At 39.1% G+C, this 26,913-nt stretch overlaps 1 protein-coding gene across 1 annotated transcript in view; it reads left to right on the top strand.

Moving 5' to 3' along the window:
- The first annotated feature begins 5,588 nt into the window (after positions 1-5,588).
- ALKAL1 (ALK and LTK ligand 1) overlaps positions 5,589-26,913 on the top strand; it is a 34,003-nt gene continuing 12,678 nt past the window's right edge. Inside the window, exon 1 of the mRNA XM_088540174.1 lies at positions 5,589-6,012. Within this exon, the coding sequence (XP_088396300.1) occupies positions 5,673-6,012 (340 nt within the window). The 5' untranslated portion in view covers positions 5,589-5,672. The remainder of the gene's footprint in view (positions 6,013-26,913) is intronic.

Below are 26,913 nucleotides of genomic sequence, written 5' to 3'. Positions count from 1 at the left end.
CTCCTTAATTGATGGTTTTAGTTAGAAGATATCTGTTGTCATGAAATCAGAGTGATGCTACTTGTTCTGAAATTTCTGGGATTACCAATGCAATTGCTGATCTACTGCTGATCTACTGATCAGACAGAAAATCAAAGGTACTCCATAAGGGACCACTATGGAAATTTATCCTAGATGTAATATACCATCAGGAATGGTTTTTCATCATTCCCCAGGTTCTGCTCTGAAAGTGAGATTAACCTAGGCTAGTTGACTTCCCTATTTTCTCTCTTAGAGCTCGTTTTTCTAAAAATTTTGAAGCCTCCTCTTTTTCCACTGTGAGTTACTCCTGGCAGCAAACTCCTATCAAAATGTTCTTTCTTTCAAAGATGATTACCTCAGCAGCGGGTGTTGATGAGCTTCAGGCTCTTAGGCCAATCTGCAGTGCAGCAGTGACTCTCCATCTGCGGTGAACCTGCCACTGAACCTTTCCCTCCAAAAATCCCTATGTGCTTGTTCCCTTGATTCAAGGCTGTCTTTGTGAGAGAAAATCAAAGACTTTTTCTGAATCGGGTCCTCTGATTTGAATATAAGGTCCTCTGCTTGATATTGCTCTAGCTGCCAAGCTCTGAAAATGTTAATAAATTGCTAGTGTCGTTGAACAGAAATGCATTATCACTTAGAGGATGGTTCTCATGCTGGTCAGATAGCACTCTTAAAGAAGCATTTGTCTCCTCCAAAGCTATTCTGCTCACCAGCAGGCTTTCTGGTGTCAGTAAGCTCCTGAAGTTTGCTATCATGAAGGGGCCATGGTGAAGATGTTTCCTGTGACAGGCAAAAGATTGGTTCTTGATCTACCATACCTGTTGATTAATTCTTTAACAGCCATAAGGTTAGCAGTAACAAGCTGTCATGTCCTTTGTAACAGGCCTTATCTTCTGCGGTACCTCTGACACAAGTGAGAAACCAAGACTGGGTTCAAAAGAAAAGAACTTGAATTTGCAGGAATATTTGGTACCTCTTTTTGATTTGTTGATGGACTAAGATAAAAGCAGATCACCGCTGCCTGATTCTTTCATGGTCAGGTATGCCTTTCCTAAAAGTAATTCTGGTCAAACCAACACCTTACAATAGGCCAAGCATCTTTTAGAAGTTTCCTAAAACAAACTGTCAATCTTGAGAGTTATGACAATCCCTGTAATTGTTTTCAAGCCATCAATGTCAACAATAGCAAAGGACTGCAAGCAACTCAAAAAGATCTTCTGGTCAGCTTGTGTTTTGCTCAGCCAAGAGTTTCAGGAAAAATAAAAGGAGGAAGAAAGTTTTATTTTGTGGTACCGCCATGGAATCTGTTCCTCCCAGCTTTCTCCCCTCTTTACTCCCTGCTGAACAATTTGCAGGTTAGTTTTAGCTTTTTCCTTGAAAATCTCAGAAGGTGCTTAATGTCTGAGTCCTTCCAAAGCAAAGTGGAGTCAAAGGTTCTTCAAAAATAAATTTTGTTATGTCTTAGTTACAAGGGCTAAAACCCAAACAGGGATGAATTCTGGATAGAATTTCTTAGTGATAAACTCAGTAAATGCCCTTTTAGCTTTGTAATTAAAGCTCTTTAGATATGTTAACAATAAAAAAAAACTCACTTGTATTTTAATTGGAAAGACTATGACTTCCACCTCTCTGTTATGGAATAAACATTTATAATTGGACCTTATATTTTTTCACTTCTTTAGCTGAATAGCATTGCATTGTCAAATAGTTCATTAACATGTCCTATAGCCCAAAAGCTGCTTGTAGAAATGTCATAGAAATAGTCATAGAAATAAAGGACTGCAAAAGATACTCAAGAGATCATCTGACTCAGTCGCTTGCACTGAGGTATGACCAAATTTATTTATGTCAACCTTGACATGCATATCTATGGCTGCTTAAAAACTTTTAAGAAATTCCATGCAACCCAAAAAGCAGATGGAATCTTCTATTAGTTACCAGAAATTGCTCCAGATATCTATAAATTACATCTATAAAATATTTTAAGTATTTTTGCACTTCCTCACTGCTTCTTCAGCAACACCTAGCTCATCAAAGTCAAAAGGAAAATTCCCATAGACTTAAAAAGAACCATTTTTTGAGGCTGTTTTTCTTCTTGATTTTTTTCAGTGACCATGGAAGTCTTTGGCTGACAGATTTATTCTAAAACAGTGAGACACCTACATTTTAAATCTTTGCTTTAGCCTGCCTTTTATTTATGTGAGCATGTTTCCATGCTTTGGAAATGTAGATAATTTTTATATTTCAGTGTAAATCCTAAGATAAAATGGCACTATTAAACCAACTTGCAAATGAACATTTAATGAATTTCAGTTATAGTAACTAAGCTTGACGGGAAAAATTAAAGATTAGTTTTGTTACTGATGACATAGATACAGTTGATTCTGCTTTGGGCAATGGAAAGCACCAGATCATCTCTCAAGTCCCTGTTAGGTCCATGATTCTTTGATTTAACCAGCTTGTTTTTAGTTTCACTCAAACATAGACTTGTGGCTAAGATAGATCAGAAAAAAAGAAAGAACATGCCACAGGAAAAATAAAAAGACGCACTAGTTTAAATAGATGGGCTACGGGTGGCAAATAACCATGCTTACATAGGTTGACTATGAACATGGTTTTAGTTCCTAAATAAGATACTGAGTTCAGTCTTAAGATTAGGGTTTCCTCTTTGATGTAAATCTCATGCTGGGATTCTTTCTTCACATAATGACAGGGAGGGACATTATAGTCAGTGACAAAAGGGACAAATGCAATTGCGACCTGAGAATGCTGAAATTGCCTGGGATTAGTAAAATGGTCATTTTATGTTTACTCTCTAGTTGTCGTTCTTTGAAATACTCTCTGAGAATGCAAATATCTAAACAACTTAAAAGAGACAAGGCTGTGCACAATAATAGAAAATATATATCTATTTAATAGATCTTAAGAATCTTGGGCATAAAAATTCTGAAAAAGCTACTTAAAAGTTGTGATTTAGATGTGCTGGTTTAATTGGTTCTATTCATTATTTTAAAGACTTGATCCAACTCCCACAGCACTGAATGGGAATCACTGCAGTAACTTGAATGCTGGATAGATCTACCTCTTAAACTACTCTGTAGGTACGCCCCCCTCTCTTGTTTCCTTGACTTCTTGTTTATTCTTTAGAAAATGGAGAAAGGAAAGTCTAGGTGCAAAAGGTGACAAGTGAGACAGCTATTATGTCAATTTGATTGAATTTAAAACAGCAATTAAAAACTCTTTATTGCCCTCTGGGTGGACATAATGTCAAACCAAGAAAAGAAGGATGCAGTTCTCAAAAAGTGAAGCAAGCAGAGACAAAGGAGAAGGGCAAAACTGGGTGGCCCAAAATGGTAAAGACACTTACTTGAGTGATACAGAGCTTTAAAGCTCCACATCCTCATAATGTAAGTTAAAGAATGTGCTTGTATGAGCCAAAACCCACTGTTTCTGCCTTAAGAGTGCCATGTAGGCTTCCTTTCTGTGTAACCTGCTTCCAAGGCTAAAAGAAAATGTACATCTTATCCATGGCAAGTTATGAAGATGGGCAGAAGTACTCAAATCAGGGTAGTAACATTTTAGTCATTTCTAGAGAACAATTCAGATCCCTTCTGTGGTGGCAATTTAAGGATGAAATAAATGGAAGGTGGCACAAGACCAGGAGGATGTGGGGAAGGAGCTGCCTTTCCCTCAGCAGAGGTGATAGCACCAGCGAGGTACAGCCCTGTGTGGGATGTGCTCAGAGACAGATTTGGACAACAGAGGTCTGAAGGACAGAGAAAAAGTTCGTAGGGAAATATCATATTAATTTGAACTATGCTGAATAATTTAAACCTCCTCTAACACTGAAATCTGAATATTCACGTTTTCAAGGATATTTCAAATCCTTTCTCCACCACTCTATAAGTGATCATCTCACAGAGTTGTACTTGCAAAATCTGCACAATGTGAAGAATCTGAAGTACGAATTCTGGCATAATGTCTGGGATATATATTATCTATCTACAATTTGTATTGTTCTTCTGTCTGCTCCGAGACTACTTGTGCATCTCTGAAAGTACTGAACTCATCCCTTTTTATGCTTACCTTTTTATGGCTCAGGAAGGCTAATTAACCTGTAGGATTAATGTTTTCATGAGATCACTATCTCTTCTGTTAGCTTTTATTGTAAAAATAAAGAAAAGCAAAACTGTTTTGAAGAAATGTAAACTTTTTTTTGAAAGACCTTTAGTTTATGAATTCACACACCAAAGAGTCTATCACTCTCCCAGTCATTAACACAGATCAGGTTCGGACCCACGGCACACTACAATTTGTTCAGTTTATATAGGCCTCAGACTTTTCTTCTTTATAAAAAATGAAATTAAAGAAAAAAAAGAAAGAAAAAGAGGTAGAGAGAGAAAAAAAAATACTTTTCTTGCTGTTCGGTTACTGTATTCCCAAGGGAATCCCACTAAGTTAAAGCTCATTTTAATCTCTTGAGCTGGCAGCTCTATCAGTAAGCGTTCCCCAATCTGCGGGGAAGTCTAATTTCACAAATAGATCAGCGCCACTTCAAACGCGGCTTTCCGTTGCCATCCACCGGGGGACAGGCGGGGAGGAGGAAGTTTGTCAGAAAAGCCCATCTCTGAGCCCAAGAGTGATTACCAGAGGTGTCTCCATCGACTTGCCACCCACCTAAAGTCGATAGCGCTCAGGCGAGGAGGCCGATGCGGGCTATATAAGCGAAGCGCATGGCCGTGGAGGGCGCGTCCCCCCGCTCCGGCCGCAGCACCGACCGCCCCGCTCCGCGCCCGCGGAGCCGCCGCGGGGACCCCGCGCCGCGGCGGAGGGAGCCGCGCTGCAGCCCGCCTGCCCCGGGCAGCCCCGGCCGCTGCCGCACGGTAAGGGGGAAGCAAAGAGGGAAGCAGGGAGCGAGGGAGAGCCTGAAGCCGTCGGACAGAGCCCGCTCCCCAGACGCTCCCATTAACTCCCTTGCCAGAGAGGAGCTGCAAGAGGCGAAAAGAGGCAGCTCGTCAATAACCGATTTTTCCCTCCCGCCCCTTAATCCTAACTGTTTGCTATAATTAGAAGAGCTTTGAGCTTTACTGAGGGGAATTAGGCACTGCCTTCGAAGCCTCAGCCTCTCGTCGTTGTTTCTGCCCTTTAAACTCGGTCCCCGACGTAACTCGCCGATACCTCCCTCTCGCAGCATCTCACGCCGCAAGCCACCGGCCCCCCCTGCACGTGTGCGGCCGGCCGCGGAGCGAGGAGGGGGGCGCAGAGGAGGCGCGGAGCGGCCCCGCGTCTCGGCTCCGCGGCCGCCCCTCGGCGCAGCCCCGCGCAGAGCCCAGCAAATCCCCCGCAAAGCCCGTGATATGCCCGGCCGCGCTAAGCCCCTTCCTCTAATCTGTGTCTATAAACGCGCCCTCCCGCAGACGGGGGCGGGGAGGCGCGCTGGGTCCACCCGGCCGTCGGGGGCCCGCGGAGCCGCGGCCTCACCCCGGCACCCGCGTCGCTGCGCCCGCCGCGCCCGGCGCTCGCCCGCGGGAGCGGAGGGCGGGCGCGCACCGCCTCCGCGCCCGCGGGGGAGCCCCCGGCGGCGGCATGCGGCGCGCGGGAAGCAGCTAACGCCGCTTTGCTCTCTGCCTCCTCGCAGAGCCGCGGAGATGCGAGGCGCCAGGAGCCGCCGGGCGCTGCCCGCCATCGTCCTGCTGCTGCTCGCCGCGGGGCCCCCTCCTCCGCCGGGCGTCCGGGGCGCGGAGCTGCCGCCGGCGGCGGCGGGCAGCGAGCGGGGGCAGCTCCTCGACCTCCTCCTGCAAGCGCTGGGCGACGATGACAGCGGCCGCCCGCTGCCGCCGCCCCGCCCGCCGCGGCGGGAGCGCCTCATCTCGCGGCGGGTCAGCGGCGGCGGCGGCGCCCCCCCGGCCGACCCCCGCGCCGCGCCCCGGGACCCCGCGGCCGCCGCCCCGCCGCCGCCCAGGCTCTTCGCCGCCGCCCGGCACGGAGGTAAGGGAGCCGTCCGTGGGCGCGCGGGCGCGGACCCGACGGCATCCCCGGGAAGGGGGCACGGCGTGAGGCGTCCCCGAGGCCACGGGCTGCGCCGCCGCCGCGGCAGCCCCGGAGCCACGGTGCCCCGACGGGAGCGAGTTGCGCGCAGACAGTCGCGGGGGGCCTCCCGGCCCGTCCTTCCCGCCCCGGCCTTGGCGCTGCCCCCGCGGGAGCTCAGCCCCGGGGGAGATCGAGGGGAGACGGGAGCATCGGGTCACTCGGGCTTCCCTGCCCCTCACTTGGAAGTTGGTTGTGGCAAAAACTGACGAGTCCCTCTGAGCGCAGTTCTTAACTTTGCAGCACAGCCAGTTCTCAGGATGCTCCATTTCTCTTCCCAAACTTAAAACTGTTGTGTCTGTTCTCCTGTCTTAAACAAAGAGAAAAACGCCTGTTCCACATGTCAGGACTTTCTGCTTTAAACTTTCTCTGCTGCTTGACCAGTTCTTGTGCTTTGCAGGTTTCCTGGGGAGGGCACAGGCTCTAGTTTCTATAGTCAGCCTGTGGGATTTGTTGTATCACCTGGGGAAAAGCTGGGACAGAGAGCAAAGGTCAGGCCTGGCAATGACAGGGACAGTCTGAGGTCAGGGCAGCTGTCTGGTGATGATCACAGACCAGTGAGAGACCGGTCACCTCTGGGGCAGCTTGTTTTGATACAGAGCCACGTAGAACATTTTCTGCCACACAGTAAAGGAGTTCACTTAGGTTAGGCTGGTTATGCTTCTCCAGGATGAAAATCGAACAGTGAGTGTCTCTTAGCTGTAGCCCACTAGCCTTCTCTTTCACTGCCTGTCAGAGACCCTGCAGGAGAAGTCAAGATCAGGGAAACCAATGAAGTTTGGTTTCTCAGTGATTTTTCCATAGAGGAATTGTCCAGAGAGCTCCATTGAGGATTCTCTGATGTCCAGCAATAGACAAAGCTGCGTTGCAGGCCTTTCCCAGACTGTACTGGTAGAATTGCCCTTCTTTGTCCCGTGTCCGATTTTTAAGGAAAATTAAATTTGCCATTTCTGAAAAGCTTGAAGTTGTGTGACAAGTTTAGAAGTTAGTAGGAAAGAACTGATTGGTAGGACAGGCAGCATGATACAGTCTGAGGAAAGGGGACTGAATGAACTCAACTCAAGCCAAAAGTAATTAAATGTTTGGCCTTGGATGCTTCTGCTGACTGTGGTTGTCCCCAAGTAGTGAGTTCTCCATCAGTGAGTATCCCACTGAACTGTCATGTTTTCCTGCTTCTTCAGTAAGTCTCAGCTGGCAGTTAAGGAAAAGGCAGATTTTTGCATGCTGAATAAAAAAAAGCTACTGCAGGATATCAATAGTGATTACTTACAGTGACTTGAAGTCTTTATGTGCTGTGAATGAGCTCCCAATGTATGCTTTTCAAGAAAAATTGCAAAAAGGTCTTTTCAAGGAAGAACGCAAAATGTCTTCTTTTCAAGAGGACAAAGGAAAGTATAAACTTTTTTAAGGAAAAAGTCTATTATCAACAGTACCAAGGATGCTTGTTTGTAGCTGTAAATGATTGTATTTTACTATGAAATATAAGCATTATGAAATGTTTATGTTTTATGTAACTCTCAGGGGATTTTTTCTTGAATTTGTCAGTCATATATAACAGGACTTTGCTTTCTATTGTTATTTGAATAAATACAGTGCTTGCTAATGGGGTGAAACTGCTAAACATTCTTAAATAGGGGAGTTCTCCACTTGTCACTGGAGCAGATTTTATGTCATATGGGCAGTCACAAATTTAGCTTCCTCTCTGACCTACAAAGGACAGAGCTACAGTTTAAGAAGTAGCCTAGTTTTCACATTCATTTTATTTTTTGATATCAGATAATGAGACTGTGTGTTAGTACCTCTTGTGATGATTTTGTTTTGGAACAGTTAGTAGGCATTTATTACAAGTCCTCAACCTTTTTCTTGTAAGTCCTGTCACCAACATATTAACAACCTTTTACTCCAGCTGGCAGCATCTGAGTGTCAGCCGAAGAGAATGACTAATCCTTACACTGGTAAGAAAGGTGTTTCATTCAGCCAACTACTGAGCCAAGTCTTTAAAAGCAGAGTTACATATTTGGGTTGGTTTTATTGCAGAGAATCAAGCCCAATGCTTTGCTTTAAAGCAGAACTCAGCAGTCTTATTTCTTCTCCTGTTTGAAACACAAGACATCCAGAGCACTGACACATGCACGACAGGGAATGGAAATAGCACCATTTTTATTATTTATTTATTTATTCTTTTTTTTTTTTTTCCTTCTGTCAGGCTACTACTACATACAACTAATGATCTAAATAGCAACTTGCTGTAAGAGAAAGGTTGAAATTTGCTTCCTCTCCTCTTCTGCTTTTGTTGCCCACCTTCACTCTTAGGACTGCTCTGGTCTAACCACGCAGAGCTACTTCCACTCACCCTCCTCCTTACTTTTATTTCTGAATTCCTCATTTTTCTGAGCGAGTTTGGTGTTTGGTTAGTGAAGTGTGCTGGCCTAACATAGGATTAGGTGAATTCTAGGAGCAGCACAAAGCAAGTGCCTGGAGCACATGGCTGGGAATGAGGAGTTGAGTGGAATGGTGCCTCCTCCATATTGAACGGTGACCTGTTCATTTACCTAAAAGCACAGCATTATAGAGCGTCTTCAGTGAATTGGGCAGAGATGTGTGATAGATGTCAGATATCCTCCATGTACCCCTTATGTATAGATATGTAAGTAAGATGTAAAGTTATATAAAGCCAAAGTGGTGGATCTGTGACCACTTTCTGAATACAGGGGCACTGAAGAGTAGGTCCCAGCCTGAAGTGGGAATAACCGTGGTACTCCCCTCTCAGTAGATTGTTAAGGAGAAAGGGGACAGGACAGCATAGACAGCCACTGCCGACAGTGCTGAAATAGAAGGGGTGCTTATCCCTTCCCTGCCCCGTTGGGAGAGTGGAGCTGCTGCAGTTGTAATAGTTTACAGCTGCCTGTATGCTACTCCAAAGGTCCTTCCTCCCTTAGGCATCAGGGATATATTGCATGTTGTGTGCTTCTTATCAGAGATATATAGTGTATCAGGAGATTCGTACCATGTATGTCTCAGGACCACCTATGAAATCAAGATATGGGGTTCACCATCACTTCAGCTTTCTTAATTCTCTCCCTTTTATCCCTACATGCTCAGAAGTCTTCTCTCACACAGATCTTTCTGTGTTTTTCTCCATGACTTTATTAATGAGTGAACACTTCTTCTGAAGACTACTCTCAGAAGAAATAATATCTTTCAACTAACCAAAAGGCAATCTTCATCTTTTTCTAGAATTTCTGTTCAGATGTTACTAAAAATACAAGTTGCTCCCTTGAGTTATTTCTAGTGGGATTACATTTTCTGTCACAACATCCTTTGCTTTGCCTGATTTCCATAAAGTCTCTATACTTGAGTTTTTTTTTTCCATTGAGTGTCTCATAAAGTATTTAAGCCTAGTATTGAGAACTGCTCATCAGTCCTCCTTTTCATAACTACTCCCTGATGTGTGACTGTGGCTTCTTCAATCATTAAGAAATGCCATTAAGAAATGTCCAGACAAAGTCAGTTTTTCATGAAGTGTCCAAACATGTATTTTTACAAAGGTAGGATTCCATATCAGGTTATTTTGGAATATCATGTTGGGGAACAAGAATAGCTTGCTATTCTGAGATTTTCTTTGTTACCTTTAACCAAACACATTCTGCCAAACCACAATAGCTCCCACATAATTAGATTTAAGGAACTCTTGGCAAGTGCATAGTCTGTATTAACCATGCTTTTCTTACATATGCTTTCACCACAGTAGTGAAGAAGTGAGTTATCTAAATTTACACAAAGAAGGGGGCTGAAATTTGTCTTTGTACTGGGAAACAAGCAAGACATTTTAAAACATTTTGATTAATTATTTTTTCATGGATAAAGTAATGAAGATAAATATTGCTCTCTGTCAACCAGTATGTTCTAATTAGCCTCCTGAGCACATTTACTTCAGATTTAAAATAACATATCTGAGAGGAGAATTTGGTCCTCAACGTATTAAATTTTAAGCTTAAACATAAAAGTTGGATTTTATGCCAAAGTTTCATGCACATCTGCAGAAGAAAACTGTAGGTTGTCCCATGACACAGTGCTAATGTAACCATTATTCATAATGAGTTGCCTTTGAAAGACTTGTCTGAGGGTTATTTTAGTTTGTAACTGAAGCAAAAACATGCAAGCTTATGTAAGGCATATGAAAAATAGTTCTTTTTCCTCACTTAAACACTCTTTTGTAAGTACAGTAGTAGTTACTGTTGCAAATCTCTAATTCTCTGAGACCTGTTGTGCTTAATATTAAACTACTCTAGTGACTGTAATTACAGAGCTGGAATTAAAAAAATGAGACCATTGAGGAATGTAAACCTTGTCTCTAGGAAATTAAAATGTATGTTAAGGCATAACACACACAGTACTTTATAATACTTGTCCAATTATTATTCTTCATAATAAAATAGCCTGCATTGCTGGGTATTCAGAAGGTATAAAAGAAAATGAGTTAATCAAAATGACATTCTGAAAAATCACGTGTTTACCAAAATGGATGTTACCTCAGAAATTCTCAAAGTAATGGATGGAGTCATTTTAAAAGACAATTATCTCTGTTACAATAAAAATCAAAGTAATTTTTTTGATTACAGTAATTAATGTTGATTCCATATCTGAAGCTTTTGAACAAATTATTTTTACTGTGAAGTAAAGATGGACAAAGATGAAGTAAAGAAGATGGACAAGCCTTTCCAGAAGAAAACCAGGCAGACTTATTCTGCAGCCTGTCCCTTAACATACTAGATATTCCAAACATCTTAACAGACTCACATTTTAAAATTTATTTTTAGTGAGAAGTACATGATAGGCAGGTAAGATTGTAACTGTGCATATATATCTATATATAAGATCTAGTATTTAAAAGAAAACAAATAATGGAATCAACAAACTGCAACTAAACTATAAATTATTGTCTTCTAGTGAATTATTTTACATTATTACTTGAAGCAAAACATCCATAGGGAATTTGCAGTCATCAATCAATCATCAGTATTTGTCGTTTCAGTCAGTTCTCATATTTGTTGCATAATTACTCTCAATGAACTTTTGTGTGTCCTTTGTTTCTGAAACAAGAACTTTCTTTAAGAACTGGCTATGTCAAATATTTTGTGGCTTAGTTGCCTGTTCTGATTTTTTATTTGTTTTGTGGAGAAATCTTTTTGGCTGGAATAGTAAAATATTCTGGAGGAAATGACAGGTGAGAAAAATGTTTTAGAGTGGAAGTGTTTGGTTGCCATTTGAGTCTTTTTCCTCACCTTTCATTTATGTCATTTGCTTTTTTTTTTTTTTTTTCCAAGGTTACAATGTACCAGCTTTAAGAATAATGTGCATTATTGGAAGCAGTATAAATACCACAGTGCAGTGTGCAGCCCAGGTTTGTGGTTGCTGAGTTGGGGTTAGAAGGCATATGGCTATTTCTCCATACCATGATGGGCAAATCTGAACAATCCCAATGAGTTCAGTGGAATAATTATTATCTCCATTGATATTGAGATTAGTGACAGTTCTAGATGAAAAATACAAAGAAAGCAGGATAGATTTGTATTCTGTAGTGTTTCCTTTGGGTGAAGAGAAGGAACTGCTTTTCATGAATTCTCTTGTGGTCAAAACAGTTTTGCTCTCAGAAAGTCATCCTCCAATTTTCCTTAATAAATTCTCCTGTACAAGTTGATTTTTTTAATGATCCTTTATGTATTTTATTCTCTAATAAACAATAAATAGCTTCATTTCTGACAATGCGCATATATATTTATAATGTTTATAGTTTTTGCAGAAGCTCTTCTGCTGTTTTTTTATGGAATGAGCCTTGATTTTACTTTACTGCCTTTTGTCCAAGGCAGCTGGTTTTTTTTCTTTTTTTTTTTTTCTTTTTCAAAAAACAGGCATTTCCTTCTGGAAAGTGTTACCTCTCTATGTAATTGCCCATAGCTGTAACACATGTCCTTGATTTTATTGCATCTAGTATGCCAGGTTTCTTACTTTCTGATTTAAATAAGCCTCAAAAGCTTCAGAGAATATATGTTCCTTCATCCTGCAGAGCAGTTCAAATGCTGCATCTATCACTGTGTTTAACTCGTTCATGAACATGAGTTTACAACCTGTTACTCTGCAGATACCTTTCTTTCCGTGAGTGCTTGGCTCGTGGGTCTATTTTGCTGTATGGCTTGTAACAGTAACACCATGTGTTAGCGAAACTGCAAGAGCATGGAGCAACCTGATATCTAGCATAAACTGGAAGTCTTTGCTATCATGCTGGGTAATGTCAGGTCTATGGATGAACCATGACAGCTGGTGAGTGGGCAAATGGAAAAAGTATGGCATCTACGCTGAGTTTTAAAATATAGTAAAGTCCGGCCAAATGCAATTGTTACACTGATTCTCCAAAGGGTTCTGCCCTTAGCCTCCATTAATTATCATGAAAACTCAGTTGCTCAGCACCTTACATATTAACATAACCCACATATTAACCCACATATTAACACTGACCAAATGTTTTAGGCTGTGAACTAAACTGGCTGCTTGTACTGTAGTAAATAACCAAAAAGACAAATGAGGACGACATGTAACTGCTCTAAAGTGGAGATTTAAGATATCTGATGAGATTTTTGATTGGGATCATACAGAAAAAGCAGCAATGCTGATGCTCAGTAACTTTGTGTTGGGGCACATGATGTTGAGTGCTGCACTGGCACATGAAGCACCAGACCTTATGGAGTTGCAGCATACAGGGAAGTATACATTTCAAATGCTTGCCAAGCTGTACTAGGGTCAAGATATGAGCTCGTCAAATAGAACACACTTTTCTTTAGCTATTATGTACTAAAAAATCAGTGTTTTATTCATTGTTCAGTATGGGGAGATCTGTTTCTTCTTTGAGTACTATTTCAGTTTTAAAATGTATTCTTGTACTTAGCCTGACAAGATACACCAATACTAATGGGTATGGTTCTAGTCTCAGAAAAAGGAGTGTCAGGTCTCCCACTCAATAACAGCAGGACTGTACTTGAAGTACACCAGCATTCCTCCAGTTTTCAGGGAAGTAAATAATAAAACAGAGGTTTCTCTTTAGAGTAGATACATGTGTATAACTGCCTGTAATCCAGGAACTGCTGCAGGCATTTCTCAAGGCTGGCTGTTTGAATTTGTCTAGCTTGGTGCTGTGCCAGTGATCATAACAAATAATTGACTTTTTAAAAATGTATTTCTTCTTTACTATAGACATGAAGATTTGATTATCAAGCAAAAAAGAATGGCAGGTCCCTATGTTTTATAGCTATGTTATTGCTTATCAACGTAGATTGGACTTTCCAAAGTGCTTAGAACAGTATGAAAATAATTGACTACTAATAGTCGCAATGTGAAGCTATGAACAAAACCTCAAAATGAACGAGGGACCTCAGGAAGATGCAGGTGCATCAGCTAGGAAAGTAGCCACTGGAAGGCTGCAGAGATCAAAGGGAAGCTGATTCCATTTGTGATACACATTTGCAGTGTTGGTTTGGGGATCCTGAGGCTGCATACTGAATTGTTGATCATTTATTCTTAGACATGTTCTCACCAAGTAAACTGAAAGTAGGAGGGGAGATCTCCCTGTTGCTATTTGTGCTACAACTGTTTTCTAAAGAATTACTCTTTTCATTTTTTTTCTAGTATTTTTCACTAAAAAGGTTAATAAAACTGATATAATACTATTTTTTTGCTGGATAGTATTTTGTAAAACTTGTTTAAATCATAACAAACAGTTACACTCTTATGGCTGTATGACATATCTTCCTTTTCAGTAAAAGCATTCAATTTATGTTATATTGAAAGGCAACATTTCCTGGACTGTTTGTGTGTTGTTTACATTTACTTTTGGTGATGAGGGAGAATATTCAAGCAGATTGTTACAAGACAGTGTTATGGCTTGTGCATGCATGCAATGTAGAATGCACACATGAACTATGTTACACAGAATAATTTGGCATGTTTTCATTGCAGGAAAATCTTCTGTGGCAGGTGCTTTTGTTTTGTTTTGTTTTGATTTGTAAAAAATTCCCTGCCCATAGGACCATGAGTGAAACTTTCTCTGGAGAGGAAAATATGTCAAAATGGAACTTGCAAAAGAATCAGAAATCAGGAGAAGATACCTGAAGGCACCTGGTGGTACCTGATACCAGAAGATACCTGACACACTTTGCTAGCAAAAGTGAAGCTGCTCTCCTCTGCTAGCCTCAGCTAATGGTTAGGTTTTCCTGATTTATTAAGGATGCATACCTCATTTTGTCACTTTTAACTTAGAGGTTACTACTTTAAAGGCAATCCTATAAGCTATTCATTGGTGTTTTGGGTATTTTTAAATGCCAGTCAGTAGGAACACAGTTGTTCTAGTGAGAGAATTGATTGAAAATTGATTTTGTACGGAAGCTGCAAATATTTATCTCTAGGATGTAAACAAGATTTAACACATGAAGGATTTAAGCATTTGATTGCTTAGTATCCTTTCTTGTTTTATCCTATTTTTATTATGTCTACTGGGCAAAAATTATTTTTATGCAATTGCCCCACTTATTTTACTAAAATATTAAAACAAAAACCTTAACGTTAATGGAAAAACACAAGGTGCTCTCCTTTTTTATAAAAGGGTGCTGGAGAGATCTAAGTTGAATTTACTTGGAGTTAGACATTGTGAACTTTATCTTAATATTTTGTTGTTTATAAATACAGTTAAAATGGTTAATTTAAGCAAACAAAACAATACTTATGGGGAAGACACAACTTTGAATACTATGAATATTTCAATAATGTTTTGTAATTTTTTAAAGTCTTTTAGTTCTCTTACTGTCAGTTAAACTAAATAGGTTTCATTTTAGTATGTTTTCTGTTACTATGTGATCTGGAACTTAAGTCTTCAGGGTAGAGATAAACATACTTAAAAGTGAACAACTAAAGCAATTATTAACACCTTCCAAATCTGATACAAATTTAGCACTGCTATGGCATAACTGTAAGATTTTTCTACTTACATTATGTTTTCTTTTTAATGTGTCTTTGTGAAATCAAGATGAAAAGCAAAGGACTAATTACAATTTTTCCAAACTTTACTGAAAGCAGTAAAACACTTATTTTTTTTTTTAATTCTCTCTCATTACTCTTGATGTTTAGGATATCAAATATGTGTCTGAGTAGAGGGAAACTTTGAAATGAAGTGTTGAGAAATACATCCTCATCAATATATGTGGCAGCACTAGATTACTAAAACCTTGAAATCCCATTGGATTTAAATGATGAAGAGATAGCCGTGAGGTTATTGCTATAACTGTGATACAGCAATTACTTTTCCCTTGTCTGTTAATCGCATAACATGCCTCATGTAGAAGAGGCTTCCCATTTGTCATTGAATCTTTAATAATTTATTCTGTTTCATATACAAGACTGTTTACATCCACCTACACTCCTAAATTATTTACACTCAAACGAATATTATCATAATCTTCTAACTGCACCATCAAATAAACTTCTTTTCTTGTATGGAGTGGTTGAAAAAGATTTTGGGAAAGTACTTTAAGAACCATTTTTATTTTTGCTGCCATCTAGGACTAGTAAAGGTGTAGCAGTTTTCTCTTGGCAAAGGCACAATTGCAATAGCTTGGTGCAGCCAGTCCTATGACTATCCTAGAGCTCATCACTCACAAAACTCCACACAGGCTGCTGTTGATATCAGTTTCTGGTGCCTTCCAATTTAGCCTTGTATGATCTGCAGCTGTTTCACAGCCCCCACCTACGGATTACTTGGCATTTGGGAACTGTAATCATCTTCATGAGCTTCCAACAGCTTGTCCCATAGTCAAGCAAGTTAAATCTTTACAAATCCAGTGTATCTTACGATCTTAATCCTGCCAGTTGCAGAAAGGTATCAGTCATTATGGAGTTCTGGTAAATCTCTTACTTTACACTTGGGATGAAAGTATAAATTTTTTTAGATATCATGAGAAAGTCTCGCTTTCAAATTTAGCATTAAGATCTTTTTGAGGTGAAACAATCAGAACTGTTTCACAGCTATATCCTTTTTAGTCAAGTCCACAGGAAAACTGGGAGAGCCTCTCTTTCTATATGTGATTCAACTGCACAGGGCAGTAAAGAATCACTTATCTCAACTGTGATCAGGGTTTTCAAAATCTTTAAAAACAGATCTAAAGCATATATTTTTACTGAAATCTACAGACTCAGTCAGGCTTAGCAACACTTTCAGAGATGCCTCAATTCAGTTTCCTTACTTTGTTAAAATATCTGTTCCTGTCCTGTCTGAGTAAGAAGTGAAGAAAGGAGTAAGTCTGACAATAAAGTACTGATTACTTGGTATTTCCAAATACATTGTTGTTGTCCCATGTAAAACAATGTCATACCCCTGCTTATGCAGGGGGGTTGGACTAGATGATCTCCAGAGGTCCCTTCAAACCTTAACCATTCTGTGATTCTGTGACAAGATAATACTTATCTCTGTGTGGAGTACATTACATTGAGAGTAATGGGGCTTGTGCTTTTCCATTTCTTCTTCTCTGCAGTTACATGCCCCATCACACAGAACCAGTATATTATAATAATAGGAATAGTATTAAAACCCAAAGAAACACAGAGCTCAGTCCCAGTGTATGTAGAATGTTTTCTGTTTTTGATTCAGGCCAGCCCTTTTTGCCCAGCAAATTCCATTCTACATTCACTGAGAGCAACTTTAACCAGCAGTATAAATTAAAGTACTTGAGTTTTAAACAAGAATCTATGTATTATTAAGCTATTTTGATAGTTGGGATTCTGTTCTGATTCAGAAAGAAATAGAAACATTGCCTAAAATAAGCACAGAAGGTTTAAAGAACAGTTCAACATTACCATTTGCACAGCAAGCAACATCAAGCCTATTCATATTTCAAAAGGATCAGAGTCACTGGTAGGCTCCCTTCCATTTCTTTTCACTCCAGTAGAGTTTGCCTATGTTTATCACTGCTGAGTTTGGCTTGTACAAAGTTAAGCATGTTTCAGCACCTTTCATTCAGCTGGTTTAACTAGTTCATATATTCCTTTTGATGTATTGCAGCTGTTCTTGTGTTTAATTTATGCAAATATTCTAGAGTCTACATTTTTTAGCAGCTAAACCAGAATGCATCGTTGCAGAAATACAAGAAGAATATTTGCACTACATATTTAGCAACAGGTAGTCTGATACTTCTGATACCAACAGTTGTTCTGCCTTCAATCAAGAGATTTACAATAGCTTTCTAGGCATAACTGAAGATCTGTGGATTCAGTTGCATTATTTGCCTTGATAGCTGAGTGATTTCAAATAACTGATAAATGAATGGAAGATGTTACTTGTTATCGAAAACATATGACTAGGAAAAAATAGGTTCAGTAAATTAATAACTTAAATAGTCTAGCTATTCTTATCCTTATGTCTCTCATTATTCTCAGTAGCTTATCTTTTTATAGTGTAATTATAATTAGCATTATAATACATCTTTCCGTTTTGAAAGAGTAAGTACAGATTCACACCTGTATTCAAAATGAAATAGATTTCATAATGCCATATATTTTTTAATTTAAGATGCTCAAGGAATATCTTAACCTACTTATTAAAATCTCTTGGAAGAAAGCATAGCTCTTTCAGGTAAACTCAAACATTGTATGTGTAATCGTTTTGTACCTTGTCTTTTGCTTTTCAAACCAGTGGTATATTTCAGGTTTTCTCAAGGTCACATTTCTCGTCCTCCTGAAAGAGGAAAAAAAAAAAGAAAAGAAAGGTACTTTCGAATTATGCACATTGTGTGTATCTGCATCTGTGTATTGTTATTCAGCGGGCTTGGATTGCAATGTTGGTTGCTAAATTCTCTTAAAAATACTTGGTAAATATAAACCTGTTAGTATATGTTAATCTAGATCTGTTTTCCATTCCATTACATGTTTTCTTGGGTGATCACTAACAACAATTGCAAAAGAAAAATATGCACTACAGTAGGCTTATTTCTGGGTCCTATAGCATTTAATGATAAAAAAGGGGATTTACAGAGAGGAAAAAAAGGAAATCCATGCTTTTTAATGTTCTTTTGTCAAACAAATGTAAAGGTCTCCACAGGCAAGGATTAGCTAATACAAATGTGCTTTCTGAGCAGCTATTGAAGAATTATTAATAAACATAATTATAGCTGAGTTCAGGATATTCGGCCTTGTAAATATGACCTGTTATAATTTCATTATGGTTGGCTGAAGCCCTAGGAAAAGCTGATGTTTCATCTTCTTTTTACAAGTCCTAATGAATTATTGGAAAGTGGCTGATTAGAAAGCACTGAATCAGAAAGGGCTGCTGCACTGTTAGTCTTTGGTGATGTTGTTTACTTCCCAGGCTGAATCCTTTCCTTGGCCAGCAGTCTTAGTAATGAACCTGTGAGACTACTTAGCTGGGCCTCTATAGACCATGTGTCCATGTTGAGAAGTCACTGTTCATAGTGTCAAAGAGGATTCTGTCCAAAGAGAGGGCACGATGATATTGTGTTGTAGGTGAAATGGATACAGCAATGAAAGAGGAGTGCTCAAATAGATGTTTACATTCTCCTAACAGAATATAGTAGTGGTCCTTTGTGGAGCTGTACTTAATGCCTGTTTGTGATACTCCTGCCACTGTAGGCTTGCAAAAGAGCTTGAACCTGCACCAAGTATCAGCATATTCTTCAGCTTTGTCTTCAGGGAGCTCCAGAGTTTAGGTAAAGGATGAAGAAAGTGCAGATATAAGGGATTAGAGTGTTGATAGTGGATGCAGCTCATCTTGAAGCTGAACTCAGGTTCATTCCTTGACAGTGTAAATACATTCAAAGAGGTGAATGAACTTCTGAGTAATTGGTGTTGTCTTTACTGTGGCTTTAGTGTTGTTCCTCCGCTTCCCACAGCATGTTTATGGGATAGTCCCTCGTGAGGATTCACATTTCCCAGCAAATTAGCTCCATACTGGAACATTGCCTCAAGTAAACTCAAATAAGAAGGAATAGACCATATCCTGATTTTTTCACTGCTTAGATTAGCGTCTTTTCTTTGGGGATGATCTTGCAACATGCTTAATAGTTTACATATGGCTTCTACAGATAGGAGTGACCTATATTTTAAAAAGTTATGAGTTTCAGAGATGTCTTGTTGATGTACTTTGGATGGATCTTAGCCTTATGCAAGCTAAGAATAGGTAGAGCATGTTAAACCAAGTTATAACCAGTTATAACCAGGTCTCCTCTTTTGTAGAGATTCAAAGGGTGCAAAAGAGAAAGAAATAACAGGAAAGATGATTTTGCCAGACAGGTAAAGACTTATTCATGCTGGGAGAATCTGCAGCTGGGCAACTCTATGTTTGTTAAGCCCCTGTGCCACTAGAATAGAAAAAAAGTTTGGCTCGGGGAAGAGAATCTAGCTCAAAGAACTTAAAATAAATATCAGATGTCGGAGCTGTGACTTAATTGTTTAGCTAAGTAGATCATGTGAATTACACACAGATTGAGGATCTGTTTTTGCTTCTATTGAAATCAAGGAGAACAGAATGAGGCCATACTCTTCGTCTAGTGCCTTTCAGCTATCAAAACTCTGTTCTTGTGAATATGACAGTTCCTGAAATCACTTCTTGTACTCATCAGGAATCCTAGAGAGGTGCTAGTAATACTTTATGTTTTGTTACGGTCAACATAAACTAAGACTCTAAAAAATTGTATTTCCTTGGTTACTCTCTTTTTTCTCGTTTGTTCATTTGTTTGTTTTTTGTTTGTTTTGTTTTGAAATTTGCTATTAGATTTCAAACTGTGACACCTAAGACTATAAGCATCAAAATCAGAAATCCAGTTTTGTATGTCAGTTTTTGAAAGCAGCCAATTTTAGAGATACATTGAGAGTTATGCTTATTTTGCTCCTTTTGACATGTATTCTCAGATGAAATCTCTGTTGGCCTCAAAATTATGCTCCAACTCAAAAGTATTAGCTTAAAAAAATCCTCCCTGTGTGGCTACTCTGATAGCCCGATAACTTTATCAGTAACATTTTTTTGTCTTCTCTAACAAATGTGCCAGAGGTATTTGCTAACTCTATGAATAAAAACAGATAAAATACTTTTTTTTTTCTTTTATGTTTGCTCACATTATTCCATTTTTCCTTAGGCAGATTAAAATTCTCTTTTAGATTAAATATATATGTATATTTAATCATGAAGGCTCTGCAGAAGTGAATAAATAATGTTAAGAAAGATAGCCTCAGGTGAAAACTTAAAAGAATTGTTTAGATATAATCAAAATTAAAATTACCTAGAGCTGACTATTAGTCTTGTTTTCTGGGAGATGTGTGGGATGTTGGGAGAAGGCTTCACGTGTACAGCTGAAAATACATTTCCATTACCTGGCCGAGAGCCTGCACATAGTTCTGCTGACAGAAAGAAATACTGGTAGACAGGTGACAGGAAGAGAAGCATTTAAAAAGATCTACAGCCAGTTTACAGACTGACATGTATTTCTATAAATTCTGGCTGGATAATGAATGACTGTTGGTATAACATGTCACTGATGTCATTGTAAATGAATGGAATATAAAGAAATCACTTAGTAACAACACATTTTTGGATGGAAGATACTGTGGGAAATACTCTGAATAATTAGGGCAATTTTTAGGTGCTGGCCTCTGCATTCAGACCACAAAGGCCATCAGAGGATGGGAGGGAAAAAAAGCAAGGGGGATATCAGAGCTGTTTCACTGTTCTGCTGAATGCCTATAACAGGCAGAAGTGTTCCAGAGGCTGCCCCACTGCAGCAAGCACTTCTATTCCCTGACTCCAGGGATTCAATGATCATCCTAATATTAGTAATACCACTGCTGCAATCTTTCAACCAGACACAATGTGTGATTTATTTTCTTCACTAGTGTGCCTGAACACTCAGCAATTATTTTCCATTCAAAAATGATGAGTTACGCAAAGAAAAATCAAGGGGTCAGAAGGGCAAAGGAGGAGCATAATATATAATGTTAAAAAGCTGAATAGTGGACAGCAGACAAAACTATCCTCTGCCTCCCTTCTCCCTAGCACTTTGGACCTGATTAAAAGCTTCATCTATAGCTTGAATAAGCTAGCGTCCTTCATCCTTGGGTTATTTCTTTCCCACAGTTCAGTGCCCAGGCTCAGAGGAGCTAACTCTAGGGATAATCTGTTGCTCTTAAGGGGTTGCTGAACTGGAGGCTGAGAACCTTTTTCAGGCTGTAAATAGTCCCTGCTTTGCTGAGGTGGGAAAGCCTCCCTGGAATTATTGTTCATTCCGTTGGTTGTCTTCATAGTGACGATTACTGCTAACTATTCCTGTCACTCCCTCATCCGATTCACAATTTGGCAGAGTCCAGCCAAGATGAGGAGGCCAAAGGAAACTCAGAGCAGGGCAAAGAGCAAAAGCTGAGGAACAGCAGGGAACGGGAAATGGGGGAGGACCTGCCACTGCTCTCCCAACAGCTAGGAGGATCCTGTTGTTGAACGTGAATAGTCTTTACCACATGACAGTCTCTTAGTGCCCATGAGATCCCTCTTATTCTTCGCTTGGGGACACTTCACTGAGCAGGGATCTTTGCACTCGTATGTAGGTTCTGCTTTCCCACCATGGCTGACTAGTGCTGGTGTTTCATCCTGATTTCTATCACTGCAGCAAGCAGCCAGCTGAGTCCTTGTGCCCACTTACTGATGTCTCCAACAGCCTGAACAAATAAGAGCACCTGAAAGTGAGACATACGAGTTTTCCCAGGTGTTTGCTGTTCTCTGCTTTCATATCTCATATACTTACAGAGGTACAGGCTGAAGATAGGGGATTGCTGCTATTTAACCAAGATGATGAACCATGACTGTAGTCTTAAAACTCATCTCTGCTCGCTCACATCCCCTCAAGATTGTGGAAGGAGTGTTTGTTGCAGAAGTCTTGTTTGCCCTTACATAGTACAATTTACTAGGAGGATCGGCTAACTCTGATTTTTAATTTTTTCTTCCAGGAGACACAAACTGCATACTCAGATTTTAAAAATACTTTATTATTGAATTTGAACAATCTGTTTTTTTCTTTTTCTTTTTCTTTCTAATTCTTTTTTCACTTATGTTGTGAGAAAGATGAAAAGCATCCCTCCTACATCTCATGTTTTTCTAGAGGGTAGCATTTCCTTACATCCAAATGGAGTTTGCTAGTTCTGTGTCCTTGTGGCTTTCATATTTTCTGTCTACTCTAATTCTAAATTTTTTCTGTAATCTAAATTGCTCAAGCCACTTGCTTTTGAGCCTGTCAGCCTTTTCCATCTTTCAGATTATGGAGGACTTGTTTAAAAATAATTTTTCCCCACAACTTTGGAAAAAGCGATCTAGGTACGATTGAGTATTTGAGTGATAAGGTGATAAGTAGTTGTCTTTTGAGCTTTCTGTCCTGCCTAGGTGCAGGTGTCAAGGGTAGATACTGAATGCCAAATGCCACCCTGGCTGTTCCTCCTTTTTTTTTTTTTTTTTTTCTTTTTTGTTTTCTCTTGCTCCTGGATGTGTGTTCCAGCCTCTATCCTTCCACTGCCACAGGTGCTTTCATTATTGTATGGTACAGTAATGTATATCATGGAGACCAAGAATCTGAGACGTCACCGGCACGTGTGCTGTCTCAAAGGTGGTCTCACAAGTTTCTCTGTAGACAGTGAAAAGTTTGATTATAAAAGGAAAAACTTTTGTATCCCTCCAAAGCAGCAGCAGAATAATAGCATGATAAAGAGCAAATTGAGGCAAAGTTAGCCTGGTTTTGCTTTGCTCTTGCTGTTTAGATTTTGTGAAAGATTCTGTTGAAGGATTGATTTCATCTGAAATGTAAAAAAAAAATAGAAATAAAACTTCACTTCCGAGAGCTTCATGTCATCTTTCCCTTCCCTTTCTTTGCAGGAAAAGAAGAGGTGGCTTTCACACAGATTGGATTTGGGAGGGTCTATATTAGCACAGGAGCAACTACGTTGCTACAAGTTGCTTTCATTGTGTTCTATGAAATCCAGAGAGAAAATAAGCAGATTATGAGATGACATCCTAAATTTCTGCGACAGGTGAAAGAAGAGGAAACTTCAGCAGTAAAGAACATTTAGAGTTTTTGTTTTCTTAGGTAGGGTGGAATGTGAAACTCTGTTTCTCATACAAATGAGGTGCTTTCTGAGGAAGCATCACAACTGTGCTTCCAACTCTCTGGAAAGAGAAACTTAAATTAAATGTTTTTTTCCAGCTAATTTATGACAAACACATAAGGCTAATTAATGACTTTCCATGAAAATAGCAGTGTTTTAAGACATGGAACATCTGAAAAGAAACTAAAAAAGTGGGTATTCCTTTCATTAAATACTATCAAACAAAAACAAACAAACAAAAAAAGCAGAGGAGTAACTTGTAGGATAGTAGTTATAGCTTTTTCCTGTGTTTGAAATGTGACAAGGAGCTTGAGACATTTCATTTCTAACTTGACGTGCTCCTTCGTACAGTTGTAATAGAAATTCAGAAACAGCATTTAATAAATTCACATAAATAAGGAATGAAGAGGTTAGTAATACCACACTGTAACAAATGAATGCATTTCCTACTCTGGATATAAGAGCGTATCCTCATGCTGTATCTTTACAACCTTACATAGTCTTTATATAATATATAGCATTTAATCAAAAGGACTTCAAGGGCGTGAGAGCAGTGAGGATCCCAGGACAAATTCCTCTCTTAGGTGCCTGTAGGCTGTGAACTAATGGGAATAATAGTACACAGGATGTATATGAGAAAGTTATTCCTTGAATTAAACCTAGTATCTGACACTTAGAATCATATGACTGGAACCTACTGGGTTTATTAACTCCAGCCATCTGCTATTTCAGGCAACATGCCCTAGAAGTTTGTTCATAAACTCTTCTAAGAACTGGAATGTTCCTAGCTAATGTTCCTAGTTAACTTGTCTTGCCTGTTTATCACTTAGCAGAGATAAATAAATAAGCCTTTCTTCCTGAAGAAAGTTCCAAGTCACGTTAGCCTTGCTTTTTTTGTGCCACTATTTATATTATATTCTAGCACGTACAGTCTTCCATACTATTTTTAAGAGTGTTGCTAAGACTTACTGCCCACTTCCTAAATAAAAGGTATACATCCAACTAAATGAAACCAATTCTCTAAAGTTAGTCATCTAGTATTTTATCTTGGTACCCATCCCAAGGACTCTGTAGTAATAATACCGTAAGTCACCTGACAAATATTCGTATCCAAAAAACCTTCCTTAATATTCTAACAATTCCATTAATGGGGTGTTGATGAGTGAGGGGGACCATGCAGCTGTGAGTGAGAGTGGAATGTGATCCCAGTCATTATAAAAATGTAACTCTTCAAAATGTTTCAAGATTATTTTTAGAAATCTTAAAAACAAAGGGGGATGAACCAGAAATGGGGTATTTCAAGCTTATGCCAGATTGCAGCGCTTAAATGTCAATCTCTGAAGCAAATGTTTCCAGGACATATAAACAGACAAAACCAAGGCAGACTGAGTTTGGAAAGCAGCATGCCTTTGCTGTTTATGTATATTTTTAATGTATTCTTTTTCTCATTTTGCTATGGTCTGTAGAATGTGTCCTTATTTGTTTTTATGGATCTCACCTTACACGACTTTTTGTATTTGGTAAAATAATTAGTATTTGCGATATTGTTATTCTGGTAGAATCAAATAGAGTACTGTTATCCCCCTGGCAAATTCCACCTGACTATTAATCACACTGGGTTTAAGGGAGAGACTGATGTAGATAAGACTTACCACGGCAAGTGAGAGTTGAGTGATGTAGCCCAGGAAAGGCTCTGGAATGAGAATGAATGGTTGGCACTACACACCATGGGATGAGAGGAGAAAAGTGGAAATGGAAACTAAAGGCAAGTCTGAGTTTTACAAAGTTAGTGCTTCTTTTTATGCCCATCTCTAGCACATTTTGGAACTACACTGTTTTTTCTAAGTATAGTGCCACTGGTGACTAAAAACTTAATCAGCCATACTGAAAGCAGGCACTGTGAGGTTGTGCTATAAGCCATGTCAGAATGCTCTTTATTGTTCAAGTTCCTAATGCCCATTTGTTACAGAACAAATTCTATAGAAATAAATTTCTAATTTTTTATTCGTAACACCAGATATTATATTCATAGCTAAAGTAGTTATGAGATTTTTTTGAAGAATAATGATTTCTCCCTTTTTTGTTTTTTAATGGGATATTATTTGCTATGCTCACATCAGAAAAATATTATTGGAATGAATGTCAGGGAAAGTAAGCAATAAGTCACTAATTTAAGTATCCTTAGAAACACTGTTTCAAATTTGGACAAGTAAAAAAAGCATTTGATATGGACTACCAGGAATAGCATATTAGGACTTGACTAATGAAGTACAATCAAGCATCATATTTTGCATTCCATATATTCTCTATAAATGAAGTCAAAATACTTAATAAATTTTTTATGGACAGCAACTAAATCCAAAGAGTATAAAGGAATATTTATATGTGCTCTTAGGGAAATAAAAGATAAATTGACCAAATCATTTATTGTAAATTCTTAATCACACTCTATTTGTAACCCTTATGCTCTAGACTACACTTCGTATTGCAAGAAGTGAAAGAACAACACTTGCTAGGTGGAGTAAATCAGAAGCCTAGCAAGCACAACTCTCAGAGCAGAAAGATATGCATAAGTCAACTCGGCATGTTCTACGTTCAGCAGATGGCAGTGGTATGCAGTTGTAGATTAATTTAGGATTTTGTCTTGAGCAGACACTATGATCTCCATGAAACCAAGCAGTATTGTTTTGAGGTTTGTTTGTGTTCTTTGAAAAAAATATTAAGACTACAGATAATTTTTTTCACATGTTGGAGCAGACAGTGATAGAAAATGCTGAGAATCTTTGTTAATTTATTGAAAACTTCATTACACACCACTTCCAAGCATGCAGTGAACTTTGGATTTCAGACAACACTATTACACAGAGAAAGGAATGTATCTGTTTGGAGCACTGAATCACTTTCTATCTATGTCTCATGGAACTTAATACTCATCAAAGTCTCAAACTAAATTTATTCAGTAAGTGGAAATGGTGTGTGCTACTTAACCCAAGTAGTAATACCACGACTTCTCAGAATACCTTGCACAGAAATAGATAATTTGTCTTTTCTAAAGGAATCAATTGCAAGTCTTCTGGGGAAAAAGGGTGTGTTTGTGTAAACAAATTACTGAATCAATTAAGGTTATTACAAAGCATGAAATTATGGAAAACTGGAAGCAAAACAAAAGTAGAAATGTGGTGTGTGTGGTAGAAACCACAGATGAGAAGACTAACAAGAATTAAATTACATCATTTAAGCAGACATTTTCTTACATAGGAGCTATTTCTAGCAAAAATAATAGAAAATGTTTAAAGAGTTATGATTTTTAATGATGGAAGGAGTTGTTCTCTCTTGCACAAAGCAATGGTTTTCTTGCCTCCCTATGGGAAACAGCAATAGAAAATGCATTAAATATGTCAGACTATGAACTGAGTTGTAACACAAGTGAAAATTTGTCCTGAGGATATGGAGCATGCTTGGATAGATCCCATAATCAATTGCTGGACCCTTGGTAGAGAACACCAATGTCACACATTTTAAATAAACATCTGTGTACTGTGTTTCTCTGCTGTATTAGACATCACATGAGGATCCAGAGAAACATTTAAATGTACAGGGCTACTGTTTATT

This window comes from Tinamus guttatus, unplaced genomic scaffold (genome assembly GCF_059628265.1).
Source record: "Tinamus guttatus ecotype Peru unplaced genomic scaffold, ASM5962826v1 Tinamus_guttatus_pri_ptg000056l, whole genome shotgun sequence".
Lineage (NCBI taxonomy): Eukaryota > Metazoa > Chordata > Aves > Tinamiformes > Tinamidae > Tinamus > Tinamus guttatus.
This window is presented reverse-complemented; position numbering and strand designations above follow the sequence as displayed.